At 54.8% G+C, this 18414-nt stretch overlaps 1 protein-coding gene across 1 annotated transcript; it reads right to left on the bottom strand.

Moving 5' to 3' along the window:
• Positions 1 to 44: 44 nt before the first annotated feature.
• RHOU (ras homolog family member U) lies at positions 45 to 7924 on the bottom strand. Its single transcript, XM_059677405.1, has 3 exons — positions 7371 to 7924; positions 4921 to 4979; positions 45 to 798 (listed from the first exon to the last, which is right to left on the bottom strand). The coding sequence occupies exons 1-3, from the start codon at positions 7630 to 7632 to the stop codon at positions 343 to 345; spliced, it is 777 nt and encodes a 258-aa protein (XP_059533388.1). The 5' UTR covers positions 7633 to 7924; the 3' UTR covers positions 45 to 342.
• Positions 7925 to 18414: the final 10490 nt, after the last annotated feature.

Below are 18414 nucleotides of genomic sequence, written 5' to 3'. Positions count from 1 at the left end.
TCCGTACGCTACCATGCGGCAACATTTCACGCTCGACCCCCAGGTCTGAGGCGTCTTTTTAATATTAGATAGAAATCAACGCAAAGGGCTAGAGCTCTACATTTCCAAAGGCATGAAAAAATGCTTAAGTTACTCCCGAAGTCCGCTGCAGGCGAGTCTTGTCCCTAAGCTCAGCCGAGCGAGAGGAAAATGAAAGGCAGGAGGGGTACACGGAGGGGAAAGGCCTCCGAGGGCGGGCGCACGGCTCCTGATGCCGGCGGCCCGCGGTCCGAGGAGCCCTTGCCGTTGACCGAGCTTCTGATCTCGATTTCGTCTCCAGTCCTCCCCAGGGTCCCGCCAGCATCATACGAAGCAGCAGTACTTCTTCCACCAGGACTTGGAGAGGGTCCTCATTTTGTCCGGAGTCCTGCTCTTGGGTTTCTTTGGCTGCTGCTGCGTGTCCGAGTACTGGATGCCGGCCACGATGGCCGCGTCGAAGACCTCTTTGAGGTTCTTCTGCGTCAAGGCCGAGCACTCGATGTAGGAGGCGGCCTTGATCTCCTCGGCGCACAGCTTGGCCGCCTCCGCGGGCACCGGCTTCTCCTTGCACTTGTCCAGCTCGATGAGGACCTTGACGTCTTCCCGGAGGTCCGACTGCGTGCCCACGAGGATGATGGGGGCTTTGGGGCAGTGGCGCCGGATCTCGGGCACCCACTTCTCGGTGACATTCTGGAAGGAAGTGGGGCTGACCACGCTGAAGCACAGCAGGAAGATGTCCGCGTTGGTGTAGCACAGGGGCCGCAGCCTGTCGAACTCGTCCTGCAACCGAAGCACCCAGAGTTATTTTTGTTAAAATATATTTTTACTGGTTTCAGAGAGAGGAAAGGAGAGGGAGAGAGAGATTGAAACGTCAGTGATGAGAGAGAATAATTGCTCTGCTGCCTCCTGCACGTCCCCTGCTGGGGATCGAGCCCGCAACCCGGGCATGTGCCCTTGACCAGAATCGAACCCAGGACCCTTCAGTCCACAGACCGACGCTCTATCCATTGAGTCAAACCGGATAGGGCCACCCAGAGTTATTTTTTAAGTCCATCTCATCCACAGAAAGACCACCTTTACATTTAAAACAAATATATATATATATATATATATATATATATATATATATATATATATATATTTATAGAAATACTAGAGGCCTGGTGCACAAATTCGTGCACATGTGGGGTCCTCCTGGGCCGTCCCAATTGGGGCCAATCAGGATGGGCTGGCCAGGGAGAGGGGACGTGGGAGATTGGCTGGCCGGCCCCACCCCCAATCGGGGTTGGGGGGCATCAGGGGTGAGGTTAGCCAGGGGGAGGGGCCACAGGCGGTTGGCCAGCTGTCCCCACCGCCTGGTTGAACTCCTGGTCAGTATAACTCCTGCCCAAGGGGACAATTTGCATGTTAGCCTTTTATTATATAGGATCATCTCCGAGTCAGGGTGTTTCTATATCTCACCCCCCACAACCCCCTGCAGCACTGTATTCGGCTGCTCGAAAGCGTTCACTCGACACTCTCGTAGGAAGATACTGACATCCTCTTGTTCCTGTTTGACATTTCTGTCTGTGGCTGCTAAGCATCCTCAGGTGTCACGTGACAGATGATTTCCCGGGCCGGGAAAGGCTCCGTGTCACCCAGGTTTTTGTGACGAAGTGCCAAGCTCTGATTATTTACACACGACCATTCACATGCACATGACTCTGCATCCATCTTCCCAGGAATAAAGGAAACCCGGTGTGTTTCACGTGAACGCCCTTTCTTCGTCTGCGCTATTTCCATCGCCGGGCGACAACCGTCTAACGATATTAAAGTCGACCGGCTCACATGATCAGGGGTGACGGGGGCATCCCAGAACGTCCCTGGCCCCTGGCCAGTCTTCTGTAAGCAAAAGTCAGGAAGAAGAATGACTTGGGTTTCTTCGTGCCAACTTCGAGCTGAAAGAATCAACACAGAAACTCCGCCAGGTATAGACCACGGCCCGGCTCTGAAGTTCAACTGGTGAAACGTTCCCTCTGTTCTCCGATGCCCCGAAGCATAAAACCGAGAGCCGCTGTGAGGTCAGCTCCCTGGGGCGCCTGCACTGGCTCTTGGAAGGCACTCACCCCCGGCCGTGCCCTGGCATCTGGGGTTGCGTTACCAGTAAAAAGAGAGGCAAGCTCAGGGGCCGGGGCCCGCGACGGGGCGGGCGTTGGAAACCTGGCTCCCCAGACTTCTGGAGGTCCTGGCGGAGGGATTTGGGGAGCTGGGCAGAAATGAAACCCTCCTGCTCATCGCCCGACCAGAAACCCTAGATACTTGCTGAAATGAATGCAACGCACATGTGTGCGGCGAGGCCGAGGGGGATGGATGTACCCGTCTTGAGGTCTGTGGGGAGGATCTGGTTCAGGGGCCGAGCCGGCCGGGCAGGGAGCTGGGCAGTAGGTCTGTCCAGCTGCAATCTGATTATTTACTTATTTTTTTGGTATAAAGGTTTTTTCCACGCGCCTCCTGGGTCAGAAGGCTGGAGGCTTTTCAGCTCCTCTTGGCAGGGCTACAGCGGACCCGTCTTCTCGCAGCGGCGCCCGCTTTCTCAGATGCCAAAGGCACATCTGTCTCCCAAAGTCCTCGGTGACGGATCAGCTTTCACTCGAGTGAGACTGTGAGTCCGGTGTTTAAACCTCCTTCTGTGCTCACCTGGTCTCGCCGACAAGAAAACCCGCGGGCACGAGAAGCGATTTCTTGGCGATTTCTCCCGCCCGGAGAGCTGGATTCTTGCTGTGAGCTTCCGTAGGAAACCTGCTCTGGGGCCCCGGGTTATGGCTTCCTGTGCTCACTCTGCTGGAGCTAGGAATGGAGACGGCTGCGTCACTGTGCGTCCACCAGGCAATCCTGGGTACTGCCTGGAGGAGGGGCGTTCCACCGGCTGAGTCAACACTAAGTGAATATGGCAGGAGTGAGAACAAGTCCTTTAAAAGGTAGCTGATCAGCTCCGGAGTAGGTGGGGAGAAAGGGCCATCGCTTTGGCCAGCTTTGCCAATCGTCCAAACCAATACTAACTGATACCTGGGGAGCGGGAAACAGTGAACTCCATCTTCCCAGCTGTGTACATTTCCCAGTGATTTTTTAAAAATATATATTTTTATTGACTTTTTACAGAGAGGAAGGGAGAGGGATAGAGAGTTAGAAACATCGATGAGAGAGAAACATCCATCAGCTGCCTCTTGCACGCCCCGTACTGGGGATCGAGCCTGCAACCAAGGTACATGCCCTGCACCAGAATCGAACCCGGGACCCTTCAGTCCACGGCCCAACACTCTATCCACTGAGCCAAACCGGTCAGGGCATATTTCCCAGTTTTTACAGTTGGCTTTCTACAAATCTTCAGATAAGTAACCTCATCTAGGACATAACCTAACTAGTACATCAGGTAAGAAACACTAGTATAACCATCTCTACGAAAACACGGCTGGGTGACCAGACGAATACATTCCTAATACCCCCAAAGCTTTGCAACTTAGCACCCAGCCCCTTTATTCTCCAAACATAAATGTCTTTCGTGAAAATATTTCTCAAATGATTCACATGTTTCTCTGACTTTTACTTATTTTCTTTTAAAATATATAATTGTTATTGATTTCAGAGAGGATGGGAGAGGGAGAGAGAAATAGACACATCCACGGTGAGAGAGAATCATGGATCGGCTGCCTCCTGCACGCCCCTGACTGGGGATCGGGTAAGCAACCCGGGCATGTGCCCTGACTAGGAATCGAACCACGACCTCCTGGTGCATCGGCCGACCGCTGAGCCACGCCAGCCGGGCACAACTTCTGCTTAAAAGCAAATGGTCACGTGGCAACACTTCGGAAAGCAAGGGAAGCGAGCCCTTTTCCCTGCCTGCAAAGGAGCCCCCGGGCTTTCGCTAAAGCTAGCAAGTGCTGGCCACGGAGTCCTTATCGGAACCCACATGCTTATTAACCGTCCTTCCGGCAAACTCAGAAGACGGCACGCTGGGTTCTAAAGAGAACAGAGCCCGGCCTGCGGGCTGAGTGGTTGAGCGTCGAACTATGAACCGAGAGGTCACGGTTCGTTTCCGGCCAAGGGCACAGGCCCAGGTTGCGGGCTCCATCCCCAGTGTGGGGCGTGCAGGAGGCAGCCGATCCATGATTCTCTCTCCTCATGGATGTTTCTATCTCTCTCAATTCTCCCTTCCTCTCTGACACCCATAAGCATGTATTTAAAAGAAAATAAAGAGGACAGAAACTTCGGTGGCTTGAGAGCCATGCCAAGGGGGGGGGGGGCTGAGTGATGATGACACCCTGGAGCTCTTGGCAATGTCCACACCCCCGTATCCTCCCCATCATCCTCCCTCGTGACAAGAATAAATGTTCACGATTCGAAAGACTGGGTTCCGGCCCAGCCCTTCCCCCGCAGCTCCCGCCACCGCATCTCTGCCCCCAAGGACGGCAGTGGCCCTGGGGAGTCGAGCCCCAGCTGAGGGAGGGGTACAAGGACACGGACGGACATAGACCCCATCTCCTCTTCAGGACAAGCCCTCAACATCTGGCTCGTTGCCCTTTAACACACTGATTCTAAGATACGACCAGCTTACGTTGAGAAAGGATTGCAAAGCATTTTTTCCCCCCCATAAAAACCAGAAAGTAAAACAGGATCAGAAACTCCTGTGAGGTCAGAGCTGTTCTTGAGCCTGCTGTCCCCCGTCCTGCCCACCCACAGCCGGCCGCACCCTGTTTTACGGGCGCAGAGATTTCCCGCACGCCCGCCTCCCTCGGAGAGGGGCCCACGGCAGGGGTGGGGCGGCGGCCTGCGGGTGCAGAGTTACCCAATGGTGGAGGGAGGCCGCTGGGAGGCCCTCAGAGAGCCGTTTCCTGCCCCAGCACGCAATCAGGATGTGATACTGACCTGTCCCGCCGTGTCACAGAGCTGCAGTCTCACGGGCCGCCCATCCACGGACACCACAGCTGAAAAACAGGACCAAAAGGATTAGCGGGGGTTGTCTCTTAACCTCGTGCCCAAGAATCATCGTTTTGGCCTGCCCCACCATCCTCACTCGGACCCTGCAGCTCCTATGCCAAGTCCCCCAACCAATTAAAGGCTTGCTTAAAATGAGGAGGCCCACAAGGCATCTTCTAGATCTATAAAAGGCTAATATGCCAAGTGTCCCCTCGGGAGTTCGACCGGGAGAACGGGGGGAGTTGATCCCTCGCTATGATGTGCGCTGACCACCAAGGGGCGGTGCGGTACATGGTGGGCAACCAGTGGCAGCAGAGCACGGGTGGTAAGGGAAGGAGAAGGGGTGGGGAAGTGGGGAGGCGGGGAACCTGATCAGCCCTGATCTCCAGCTAGTCCTAGGGACCCTACCCATGCACGAATTTCGGGCATCAGGCCTCTAGTTTAAAATATATATATTTGCATTGATTTCAGAGAGGAAGGATGAGAGGGAGAGAGAGATAAAAACATCCATGATGAGAGACAGTCATTGACTGGCTGCCTCCTGCACGCCCCCTACTGGGGATCCAGCCTGCAAACCTGGTATATGCCCCGACTGGGAATCGAACCCTGAACTCCTCCTGGTTCATACGTTGATGCCCAACCACTGAGCCACACCGGCTGGGCCACAAGGCATTTTTGTAAACCACCCTCCAGGGATGACAATTCCACCCACTGCCACCGACGAGGCACCCCCCCAGCCTTCGGTGGCACCCCAGAAGGGCCTGCTTCCCAAGATTTATTTTCTGGCCACACTCGTTTCAAAAGACCTAGAAACAACACGGGAGGGTAAGGGGAAACCAACCTTGCAGCTTCCCAAAGCCTCCCAAAGCGCTGTTTTCCCGTGGGAAATGGCCCGAAACGCCTGGAGTTTTATCATGAAACTGTAGCTGGCTTTGAGAACGTGTGCGAACACTGGCTGCCCACACGGCCCCGTTTATCAGGGAGGGCTCGGCTGATCTGTCCGTGCCAGCTCCAAGGGCGGGTTCAGGAGAGAAAGGGGAGAGAGAGTGTGCCCCCCTGGCCGCAGAGTGGGGTCCCTGGGGAGCTGAGCACTCAGTTCTGCCTCAACGTAACTTTCTCCATCGTTCACGAACCCGGATTTTCGTCCATGGGACCAACACAGAAGGGGAAGGAAACAATGCCATTTAGGTGGGCAGGTGGGAAAGCCAGGGGCCTAGCACTGTGTATGCAGGGCACGTCTGGGGCGGAGGAAATATTTTTTTTAAAGACATTTTAAAAATATATTTTCTTGATTTTTTACAGAGAGGAAGGGAGAGGGATAGTCAGAAACATCGATGAGAGAGAAACATGGATCAGCTGCTTCCTGTACACCCCCCCCCCCATGTGCCTGCAACCAAGATACATGCCCTTGACCGGAATCGAACCTGGGACCCTTCAGTCCGCAGGCCGACGCTCTATCCACTGAGCCACACCGGTTAGGGCAATCATGACTTTTTAAGAAGCGGAGAAGCATTTCACACACACACACACACACACACACACACACACACACACAACAAAAAGAGGAGAGAGAGTGCGCATTTCACACTAGTTTCCGTGGACTTCCACTTTGCCCTAAATTGCAAAAAGACCTGAAAAATGCAGGTGAAGGAGCCCTTTATCTCTGCGTCCACCAAACCCAATCGCACAGCACCCCGTTCCCACGAGGTTCAGTAGCTCACAGAGACGGGGGAAAAAGATGATACTGAGAATCGCAAACAGGCAGTGGTGGGGGCGGTGGGAGTGGGGGAGGCCGGGCCGGGCCGGGGCCTCAGAAGAAAGAAATCCTGTTTATCCTCCGGCTTAACCCCGACCTCAGCCTCCGCCAGGCCCGCCAGGACTCCTTCCACTAAACCAACTCCTTTTCCGCCCCCATCGCGGCCCTTTGAAGCGGGGATGCCCCCCCTCCTCCCACCCCGCCCGCCCCGAGGTCAGGGCGGACACCGAGGCCACAGGTAATGGCACCTGCGCGCCCCCTTCCCGGGACCTGACGCCACGCACCTTCTCGGCGCAGCGAACGGACCGGGCCACCTGCGCTCGACCTGTTGGACACCCGCTCAGCGTCTCCCTGTAACTCCCAGGCTCGCCCCCACCCCTCCGTTCCCATCCCCGCCGCGGGCCAGGGTTTGGGCTTCCCCGTCCTCTCCCCGCTCGCGGGCCCCCCGGGCGCGGGGACTGTCTGTCCCGCACTCCGCCCTGCGTCCGATCCCTGGCCGCAGCCGGGCCCGGGTCCCCGCGATCCCCGCCCCGATCCCCGCCCCGACCTCCCTCCTCCGGGCACCGGGTCGGTCAGCACCGCGCCCGCGGACGGCGCCCCCGCGCGCGCCCCCGGCCCCCTGCGCCCCCTCCAGCCGGCTCACCCGAGAAGTTGTCGAAGGCGGTGGGGATGTACTCGGTGGGGTACCCGTTGGTCGTGTAGCTCACCACCAGGCTGGTCTTGCCCACCGCGCCGTCGCCGACCAGCACGCACTTGATGCCGCGGCCCTCCGCGCCCCCCGCGCGCCCCCGGCCCCCCGGCGCCGCCGGCCCGCGCCCCCCGCGCCCCCCGCGCTCCCGGCGCGGAGGTACCGGCGGCGCCTCGCAGCGGCCGGGGAAGGCGGGGTCCCCCTGCTGCGGGGGCATCGGTCCGCGCTCGCGGAGGTGCCGGGGTGGGCGAGCAGGGCCGGGCGCCACCGCCCCTCCGTCCTCCGGGAGCCGCCGGCGGGGAGCCGCTGTCACCGGCCGCCGCGGGCGCGTCCCCGGCCCCGAGAGCCGCGGCTCCAGGCCGCGCGGCGCGCAGACAAAGGGAGCCCGGGGTTGGGGGGGGGGGGGTCCGGCTCTGCGCTCCCGGGACGCCGCCGGCTCTGCCCGCGCGATCGGAGGACTGCGGGCCGCGCCGTGGGGCCGGGCGCGCTGTCTCCTCCCGGCTTTCCGGCGACGCCACGCGCGGGGGGCGGGCGCGGAGGAGGAGGAGGCGGGTCCGGCCGGCGGCGGGGCCCGGCGCCGAGACCACAGCGCCCCCCGCCGGCGCTGCGGGACGCTGCACCCGCTCCGGAGGCGGGGCCAGGCCGGGCGGGCGGGGGACTTGGACGCCGGTTCCGCGGACTCCGAGCCCCGCGCCGGGAACGCCCCTCCGCGGGAGCCACGCCCGGGGTGCGGCGCCGGCTGGAGCCGCGCTGTCCGCGAGCAGGTTCCTCCCGACGCCGCGAGGGACACCGCCCGCCCCCCCATCCCCCTATTCCCCCCATCGACCCGCCTCTCTGCGCCCACGTGGGCGAGAAGCCAGCGTCCCCTCCTGCTCCCGGCGCCCCCGTGCACCCCACCTCCCATCTCATCGGACCCTGCGCTGGGGGCCCCTCGCCGGCCACAGCACTCCACCCACGGGGGGCAATGAAGGGTCCTTGGGAACATGTGATCCAAAGGGGGCTGAACTAACAGGATATAGGTAGGTAGATGATAGATAAATTGATAGATAGATAGATAGATAGATAGATAGATAGATATAGATGATATAGATATAGATATAGATGTATTGATTTCAGAGAGGAAGGGAGGGGGAGATAGAGATAGAAACATCAATGATGAGAGAGAATCATGGATCGGCTGCCCCTGCACCATCGAGCCCGCAACCCCGGCTCCTGCCCTGACTCCTGGGTCATAGGTCGCTGCTCAACCACTGAGCCACCCGGCTGGGTGGCACCTTTTTTTTTTTTTAAAGTACATCGCACGTATGTGTGTTTTTAAAAAAATATCGTATGATTATTTTCTTCTTCTAAAATAATGTGCTCTTTCTTTTTCCCATGTGGGAGCAAAAGGATGAAGGTCATTGCTTAACGCTCATCTATCTGACTTTCTCTTTCGCAGGCGGTGAAACAGCACCTTTCTTTATAGCCCCAATCCCTTCACTTCCTCCACTGTAATCTGGTGACAATATTATCTGGGGAAAAAAGCCATTCTTTTCTTTGACAACTTCCTGTCCACTTTCTCTTCCACGCAGCCAACGGTCCATTCAGAAAGCAGAGAACTTCCATTAAAAAAGCAAGTATTTAAAAAAAGAAAAAGGAAAAGAAAGCAGAGAGGTGGGGGTCATGGGTCACACAACAACAAAGAAAAAGTGAAAAAGAAAACAGGGAAGCGTGGGTTGGGGGGTTGCGGTGTGTGAGACCAGGCACAGACTATCAACACAAGCACGGACGCTACAACTAATCCTGAAAAGGACAGGAGCTCATCAATGTTGGACACAATTGCAAGCACGCTGCGCGGACCAATTCCTCTAATTCACACCCCTTGTGCCCATTCTACGGGTGGACGGTGAGAAAATCGATCCCACACGCTGGTAAGTGGTAGTGCCATGTTCCAAACCTAACTAGTCCAGCTCCAGAACCTACCCTCTTTTTTTAGAAAAAAAAATATTTCTATTGATTTTTAGAGAGAAAAGAAGGGAAAAGGAGAGAGAGAAACATCGATGAGAGAGAAAGTGATCGATTGGCTGCCTTCTGCACGGCCCTCACTGGGGATCGAGCCTGCAACCTGGGCATATGCCCTGACCTGGAATCGAACTGGTGACCTCCTGGTTCCTGGGTAGATGCTCAACTGTTGAGCCTCACCAGCCGGGCAAATCTACCCTCTTTTTAAAAAATATACATTTATATTTTTTCCTTCATGTCAGAAAGGAAGGGAGAGGGAGAGAGAGAAACATCAATGATGAGAGAGGATTATGGATCAGCTGCCTCCCGTACCCCCCCGCCCCCTTACTGGAGACCGAGCCCCAATACCCAGGGTGCCCCCTGACCAGGAATCCAACCTGGGACCCTTCAGTCCTCAGGCTGACGTTCTCTCTCCACTGAGCCAAACCGGCTATGGCCAGAATCTTCCCTCTTAAAGCCCTGAAAGCAACAAGCCCTTGTGATGAACTCAGACCTGGAGGTGTGGCCGTGGTCTGAACGCAGAGGCAGGTTTACCAGAAGGCTGCATGCTTGAATCTCGAATCCCTCGCCTGCAGAGAACCCCTCTTCCCCCGCCAAGTCCCTGGGGCCCTAGCCATGTGGACATATGGTTATGATTTGTAAATATAATAAAACAATATAGTTTAATCACCGCCAGTTAGGTTCATTGCTCCTTTCCTCGCCGACGTCCCCTCCTATCCAGTGGCTTTGAAGTGACGGTGTGGTGTTTATTTTAGGGATCAGCCAAGGGAAATGAAGTTTCGGGGGTTGGGGGGGTGGGGGGGTTCAGTTCCTTAGGATTTGACGGATACAGAGCCAGGACTAGAGTGAGGTAAGGGAGACGCCGTGGGAACAAAACGTAGGGGAGCCCATTTTGCCCTGGCCTGACCCTGAGAGTGAGCACCCCTTGAGTTCTGAGTCTCGGGTACCTGGTTTGCCTCTTTCCAGCCCTGCCCCTGATGGGATATAAGGATGTAGTTTTCCGTTCCCACATGGAGTTACGTTCTAGTCCAGGGGTGGGCAAACTTTTTGACTCGAGGGCCACAATGGGTTCTTAAACTGGACCGGAGGGCCGGAACAAAAGCATGGATGGAGTGTTTGTGTGAACTAATATAAATTCAAAGTAAACATCATTACATAAAAGGGTACGGTCTTTTTTTTTTTTTTTTTTTTATAGTTTTATTCATTTCAAACGGCCCGCGGGCTGTAGTTTGCCCACGGCTGCTCTAGCCACTCATCCAGGTTCGGGCCTGGGTACCAGTGACCCACCTCCTGCCCTCTGTGGGGTCACGCTGGTGTCCACCTGAGCTGCCCCATGTCCCCAGCACAGGAGGGTGCCAGTGGCCAAGGGGTGAGAGTGTCTGACATGGACGGAGCCACCAGCTAGTCTGTGGCGACGCTTTCCGTCATAGAACACATGCTGTTGTTAAGGGAGCGTTTGGCAGACTCGACTGCACCGGGTTGGCCCCAGAGGGCTCACCCATCAGGAGTATCTGCAGCCTAAGCCATCCACCATCAACGCACCGAACATCTGTGCAGGAGAGCGCAGGCAATGGAGTTGATGTGCGCTGGTGACACAAGACCGCAGCAGTGTTCATGCGAAGTTCATGTCTATTCTTCTCCTGGAAAACATTACAAAATTACAACATTGAAGATGTGTTCCGCCTGGCCGGCCGGCGTGGCTCAGTGATTGAGCATCAACCTAGGAACTAGGAGGTCACAGTTCAATTCCCGGTCAGGGCACAGGCCGGGGTTGCAGGCTCCATCCCCAGTAGGGGGCGTGCGGGAGGCAGCTGATCCGTGATTCTCTCTCATTGTGGATGCTCTCCCTCCCTTCCTCTCTGAAACAATACAAATATATATATTTTAAAAAATCATAAAATAAAAACAGATGTTGTGCAAGGAGGGCTGAGCTCCCCGGCCTGCACCTCCCTGCCCTGCCCCCAGGCTTGGTTCATTTTCCTCTTTCAAACCCCCTGTTCTGGGTCTCCCCAGCTGTTGCGACTCTGCCGCCCGCCCTCCTGGAGGAGAAAGGCCATTCCCAGCCCCGCTCTGCCCCCAGCTGTCCTGCCGCCTCTGATGGAAGGAAGAGCCTCCCTCTCAGACCTTTAGCAGCCTCAGATGTGCTTCCAACTCCCCCTCCCCGGACACACTTCACAGACCCCCAGGCCCCTCGCTCTCCAGCTGCCCCAATCCTCCCCGAGGATAAGAGCTCTTCAGAAGCCCGTCTGAGCCGCTGCAAAACCGTGACCTCCTCTCATCTTCTCAGCCGCCCTGAAGATCAGCGCTGATCACGTAATCCTTCCCCAACAATGGTCAGCGCCATGGCCAGAAATTCTGACATGAAAGGACTGTCTCACGCCCTTCCCCAAACTGTGGCCGTATCTCTTTTCTAGATCTTTCCCAGCGAGGGCAAGGGAGCACCCACAACTCCTACGATGGGCAGAGAAAGGGGTGGCCCTCTCCCTTGAGTTGTCCAAATCCATGGCTGGGTTTGCAAGGGCAGCGGGACCCACGGAATGAACCCGGGCACCTCCAAGTGCCTGAGAGACCTGCCCAAGTCCACCTTTGATGTTTTTTTAAAAATATATTTTATTGGTTTTTTACAGAGAGGAAGGAAGAGGGATAGAGAATTAGAAACATCAATGAAAGAGAAACCCCAATCAGCTGCCTCCTGCACACCCCCTACCGGGGATGTGCCCACAATCAAGGTACATGCCCTTGACCGGAATCGAACCTGGGACCCTTCAGTCCGCAGGCCGATGCTCTATCCACTGAGCCACACCGGTTAGGGCCCAAGTCCACCTCTCAGCAGGAGTAGCAGAAGCTTCAGTGAAGCAAACCTTTTCTCTGTCTTGTCCATCCTAGAACAACGCATGAGAAGATGAGCGTTACTCCTGCACGTTGAAATCGTGACATGAGTTTGATGTTGGAAGGGAAGGAGTTCAGTTAGCTATGTTATTATTATCTTAAAATATTTTTTTATTGATGTCAGAGAGGAAGGAAGAGGGAGAGATAGGAACATCCATGATGAGAGAGAATCAGGGATCGGCTGCCTCCTGCACACCCCACACTGGGGACGGAGCCCGCCACCTGGGCCTGTGCCCCGACCGGGAATCGAACCGTGACCTCCTGGTTCATAAGTCGACGCTCAACCACTGAGCCACGCCGGCCGGGCAGAAAGGCAGTTTTCTGTCCTCTCCCAAACATTCTAATCTGAACTGTCAGCCTCTGTGTAACTACTTTGCTTTTCTTCCCCTCCCTGCTCTCCCAAAGTTCCCTAAGGCTCTGGGCCCCTGGTTGTCCCAACCCTTTCTTCGCCCAGGTGGTAAGGCAGTTCCCCCCTTTAATGCATTGTAGCTTCTTCTGCATCACCTTTCCTGGTAGCTGGCCCAGGGGTCCTCGTGATCTCACCTCCTGGTTGTCACACCCTGTGTGGGCCCCTCCCACCCAGAGTAGACCTGACTCATATCGCCCATAAGATAGTGCAGAAATAATGGCGCGTGCCTCCCAGCTCTCTGACAAAGCCAGTTTCCATGGGAACAATGACGCGCACCTGTGGGGAGACCCACGTGGCAAAGTGCTGAGGCCCCGTGTTGGAGGCCAGCCTTCAGAAGACGGCAGCCTGGCCAACACGTGACGACAATCTCCTCCCAGAACCGCCCCGCTCACCTGCTTCCTCCTTCCTGCCCGTGTCACCTGGGAGGTCACAGGTGTTGTGTGAAGCCGCTGTGTTCTGGGTCGATTCGTTGGGTGGCAGGCAGGCAATCGGTAGCTGCTCATCCCCCCAAGTGCCAGAACCCTAACGGTGGGTTCCACCTGTCCTCGATCCCCCTCACATCGTCTCCTCGAGTCTAGAAGCACATTCCTGGCTCTTCCTGGTTCAAAACTCTCTTTCCGCTCAGCCCGCCCACCTGAAACCCATGATGGACATGTGCTTCCTGTAGAGGGTGTCATCTCTTCCCCTCGCTTCCTCAGATTCTCACCGGGAGTTCTAATGTCAGTGCCCCCCACGGAAAGGGGCTCCCAGAATCCTACACTTTTAATACTGATTTCTCATTACTGTAGTAACCAGTCACAAACCCAAAACTAAGCTGAGATCCACATCCAAGGGTGGAAAAAAAAATGTATCCTCGAAACACGAATGAAACACGGATCAACAGAGAGCCAGCGTGGCGAAATGAAGATGAGACCAGTAGGTTTGAGAACAAAAGGAAAGACCGGGGATAAAAAATAAAGGAACAATTCTAGGAGCGAAATGCTTGACTTCTGGTCAAGATGGTGGAGCGGGTGACCTCTGTGCTCACCTCCTCCTGCAATCTCACCAAGATTACAACGAAATTCTAGAACGGCCATCACCGAGGACCACCTGCACACCAGGTGACCAGAAGTCCTATCAACAACGAAGGATCTAAAGAGGAAGCCACGCAGAGACTGGTAGGAGGGACAGAAAGACCCGGTCTGAGGGGATCTGTGTGTTCTACTTTCAAAGATTCCTCCCAATGGTTTCGCAAAAGGGGTTGTACCAACGTGTAGCCCGACCAGGAGTGTCTTCAGAAAAAGACGAGAAGCCACAGACGCTGGAGATGAGGAAGAGGAATTGCATCCTGATACGTCACCTTAGAATATTCCGGAAGAATGTAGACCTGGACTGGAAGTGGCGATTCTTTTTGCCTTGTGAGTCAGTTGTTGTATCAGCGTTTCCCCAAGACCCACCCTAAAGGACAGACCCGAGGAGGTAAGAGCCCCTGTTCTCTCCAGTTTTTCGTTGTTGTTGCTTAGTTTCCCCGTCTGTGAAATGGGATGGTAGTAATAGTCCTGATGTCCCGAGGTTGTTGTAAGATTAAAGGGATTTGCCCTGACCGGTTTGGCTCAGTGGATAGAGCGCCCGCCTGCGGACTGAAGGGTCCCAGGTTCGATTCCGGTCAAGGGCATGTACCTTGGTTGCGGGCACATCCCCAGTATAGGGTGTGCAGGAGGCAGCTGATCGATGTTTCTCTTTCATTGGTGTTTCTAACTCTCTATCCCTCTCCCTTCCTCTCTGTAAAAAATCAATAAAATATATTTTTAAAAAAGATTAAAGGGATTAAAACATGTGTAGTGTTTAGACCACGCCTGGCACTTAGAAAGCACTTTATCGTCATTTACTTTCATAGAAATACAGGCCCGGAGGGAGGCAAATGGCCTAGGCTTACCAGCTGTGAGACCTTCACAATGTCACCGAACTCTTCGGAGCCTCAGCTTTCTTGTTTGTAAAAGCAAGATTATAAAAAAGTACCCACCTTCCCGTGTTTTCATGAAGATTAAACAAACGAATACGTTGCTTATTAAATCTTGGCAAATGAACACATTTGCCTTCTGAATGGGGGGGGGGGTGGTTCCTGTGGTTTTGTTCCGTGGGGCAATGCTGCCCTCTGCTGGACAATCATGCATGTTTGTGTTTTTTTTTGTTTTTAATTGACTATTGTTCCCAAAGTTCTCATCTTATCAAGCAAAAAGCTAGTCCTTTCCAACAAGTCTATGTTCTCTGACCACATTTCTTTGGCTGCTGTGGTCAAAGGTGGTTTAGGTAAATCACCGTCTGCGAACGGCTTTCCTCCCCTGGCGAACAAGGGAGCCGCTTGGCGACTGACTTTGGTCGCAGCCCTGATTCCAAGTTTTCTTTTTATGCAGGAGAGCGGCTGTGTCGAGGTTTTCCTGTTTGCTTTCCCGACTCTTCCTGGCCGCGGCTCTCCTGGGAGCCGAGAGCAGTGTGAGGAGCGCCCAGTCTGGCCATGCACCTGTCACTGTAGCGGCCCAGAGATAAGGGACATGCGAAGGGGCCGTTATAACGGGGTCCGTGTGATTTGCTTATAAAGCTTTATTCATGAACGTTGGGACTTGAATTTCATGTAATTTTCACATGTTACCAAATATTCTTTTTAAAAAATATATATACTTTATTGATTTTTTTTACAGAGAGGGATAGAGAGTTAGAAACATCGATGAGAGAGAAACATCGATCAGCTGCCTCCTGCACACCCCCTGCTGGGGATGTGCCCACAACCAAGGTACATGCCCTTGACCGGAATCGAACCTGGGACCCTTCAGTCCGCAGGCTGATGCTCTACCCACTGAACCAAACCAGCTAGGGCTCCCCCCTCCTTCGCTTCTGATTTTAGTCATTTTTGTGTTCTCTAGCTTGGCCACAAGGGGGAGCCCACAGCATTCAAAGCACATTCCCTGAGAGGGACTTCAAAAATAGATAAACTTTAAAAAAATTGATTTCAGACAGGAAAGGAGAGGGGGAGAGAGATAGAAACATCAGTGATGAGAGAGGATCATGGATTGGCTGCCTCCTGCACGCCCCACACTGGGAATCGAGCCCGCAACCTGGGCATGTGGCCTGACTGGGAATTGAACTCTGACCTCCTGGTTCCTAGGTCGACGCTCACCACTGAGCCACCGCAGCTAGGCCTGAGGGGGGCTTCCTGAGACAGAAACACCTCCTCCGGTGGCTGCCAGAAGCGCCACACGCATTGCTTCAGAGCGAAGCCAAGGGCACTTGCTCTGATGCCCCGTGTTCCTGCCATGGGCACCTCCCTCTGCTGGGCAGTGGTGCTATTTCCTGGCCAGGAAGGCTGGGCACCTCCTGGTCCCGGAAATCCTGGGACCTGCAGAGCCTTGTCCTCCATCCACTCCAGGGGGTAAAGTTTCCACGTAGCGTTGTTTGATGTCCACGTCAGAAATGTCAGTGAGCCCGGCCAGTGTGGCTCAGTAGTTGAGCATCGACCTATGAACCAGGTCACGGTTCGATTCCCGGTCGGGGAACATGCCCGGGTTGCAGGCTCCATCTCCAGTGTGGGGCGTGCAGGAGGCAGCTGATCCATGGTTCCCTCTCATCATGGATGTGTCTTTCTCTCCCTCTCCCTTCCTCTCTGAAATCAATACAGATACATCTTAAAAAAGAGAAAGAAACGTCAGCAAAAAAGAGTCGTGAGAAAACGTGCACAAACACACGCTCACTAACACATCAACATCTGCGTCTCTTTGGCCGGTGTTGTCACCATAACGTTCCCGTCTTCCGTCTTCTCCTCTAGGGTGCGTCCCGAAAGAAGCCAGGAGAAGGGGACATCTGCAGCTCCATCACGGTGCCCTGGGCTCTTTGAAGCTTTTGAAAAGTCCCGATTCCCTGGCCTTGCCTCCCAGGAAGAACCGGCCAGACCAGCAGGCTTCTCAGAGTGCAGAAAGCAGGCAAGTTCTCAGGGTGGGCACACAGTGGTCCCAGGGGCAGGGTTCTGGGCCCCTGAGAGGAGGCGGGAAACATGGGCGTATCTGGATGAGGCTCCTGACCTGGGGCGAGGGCATGGTTGGAGAACCTTGGCCTTGTGCTTGGGAGCCGGGGAGAACTTGCAGATCACATCAGGAAGCAGTGTCAGGACAGAAGTCAGGAACAGGGAAAGTTTCCACCTCGTTTGAATAAACAAACACCATTTCAGGACAGAGCAGACTTCGAAGACATGCCATCTTGGTCTCCAGGTCTTTGGGACTCAAGGCATTGGGGCCGGTAGAGACCCCACCCACAGTCCACTCTCCCCCTCAGGATAAACTCATCACCTAGCTCGTATTGTTTAAAATACATTTCTATTGATTTTTTTTTTTAGAGAGAGAGGAAGGGGGAGGGAGAGAGATAGAAACATGGATGATAGCCCTAGCCAGTTTGGCTCAGTGGATAGAGCGTCAGCCTGGGACCTGAAAGGTCCCGGGTTCGATTCTGGTCAAGGGCACATGCCCGGGTTGCGGGCTCGATCCCCAGTGGGGGACTTGCAGGAGGCAGCCGATCCATGACTCTCTCTCATCATGGATGTTTCTATCTCTTTCTCCCTTTCCCTTCTTCTCTGAAATCAATAAAAATATATTTAAAAAAGAAAGAAACATGGATAATAGCAAAACATCGATCGGCTGCCCTGCACGCCCCCTACTGGGAATCGAGCCAGAAACCCGGGCATGTGTCCTGCCCAGGAATCGAACCAGAGACCTTGACCTCCGGTTGACGCTCAACCACGGAGCCAGGCCTGGCCGGGACCTCCATTCCTATCTGCGCCCTTTTCCGGGCAGCCCCCCCTCCCCGCCCCCCCTGCTCCATAGAGACCTGACTCAGTTGGCATCTGGCTGCATTTCTGACCCTCCAGCCTCCTACTCTCGGCTGGAACTCCGCTCTGCCCAGGCCCAGCTGCTCACTGCGGGCTTTGTCCCCCGCGCCCACTCCGAGCTCCAGCCCTTGTTTTTTATTGACTTCCCTGCTCAGAGCTGCCTCCCACTGACATTCACAAACCTCGGAAGGGCCTTCTCGTCTGCAGGCGTCCCTGCCATGAGGGCTTCGGGGGACACTGTCGGTGGCTCCGGACCCACTTGTAGCAACTCACTTTTTTTCCCCTAAGAATGGAGTGAAAGATTTCATTGGGAGCCTGCATTTTTGTCTTGATGCTTTAAGAAACGAATCAGAGAAAGGGCAGCATTACATATTAAATGAACATGCATCACGTTGATTTTTTAAAAAATGTTTTTGGTTTTTTTTTTTTTTTTTAGAGAGAGAGGAAGGGGGAGGGAGAAACACCAATGAGAGAGAGAGAGAGAGAGAGAGAGAGAGAGAGAGAGAGAGAGAGAGAGAGATTGATCGGCTGCCTCCTGCACGCCCCCTGCTTGGGATTAAGCCCGAAACCCGGGCATGTGCCCTGACTGGGAATCGAACTATTGACCCCTGGGGCCATGGGACAATGCTCAATGCAATGAGCCACACCGGCCAGGCATAACATTGATTAGAATTCAATGGGAAGCATACTTGAAAACATATACACAGGGTGGCAGGGAGCTGGATGATGCAGATCAACATTAAGAGCATCGTCTGCAATGTGCACGGACAAACTCATGTCTGTCAGGGAAGACGTGTCAGCATGCTGTTGGCCGTGTCTTTGCTGAACGTAATAGAGCTTTGTGAACT

Source organism: Myotis daubentonii, chromosome 20 (assembly GCF_963259705.1).
Source record: "Myotis daubentonii chromosome 20, mMyoDau2.1, whole genome shotgun sequence".
NCBI lineage: Eukaryota > Metazoa > Chordata > Mammalia > Chiroptera > Vespertilionidae > Myotis > Myotis daubentonii.
Note: the sequence above shows the minus strand (reverse complement) of the source record. Positions and strands in the feature narration are given on the sequence as shown.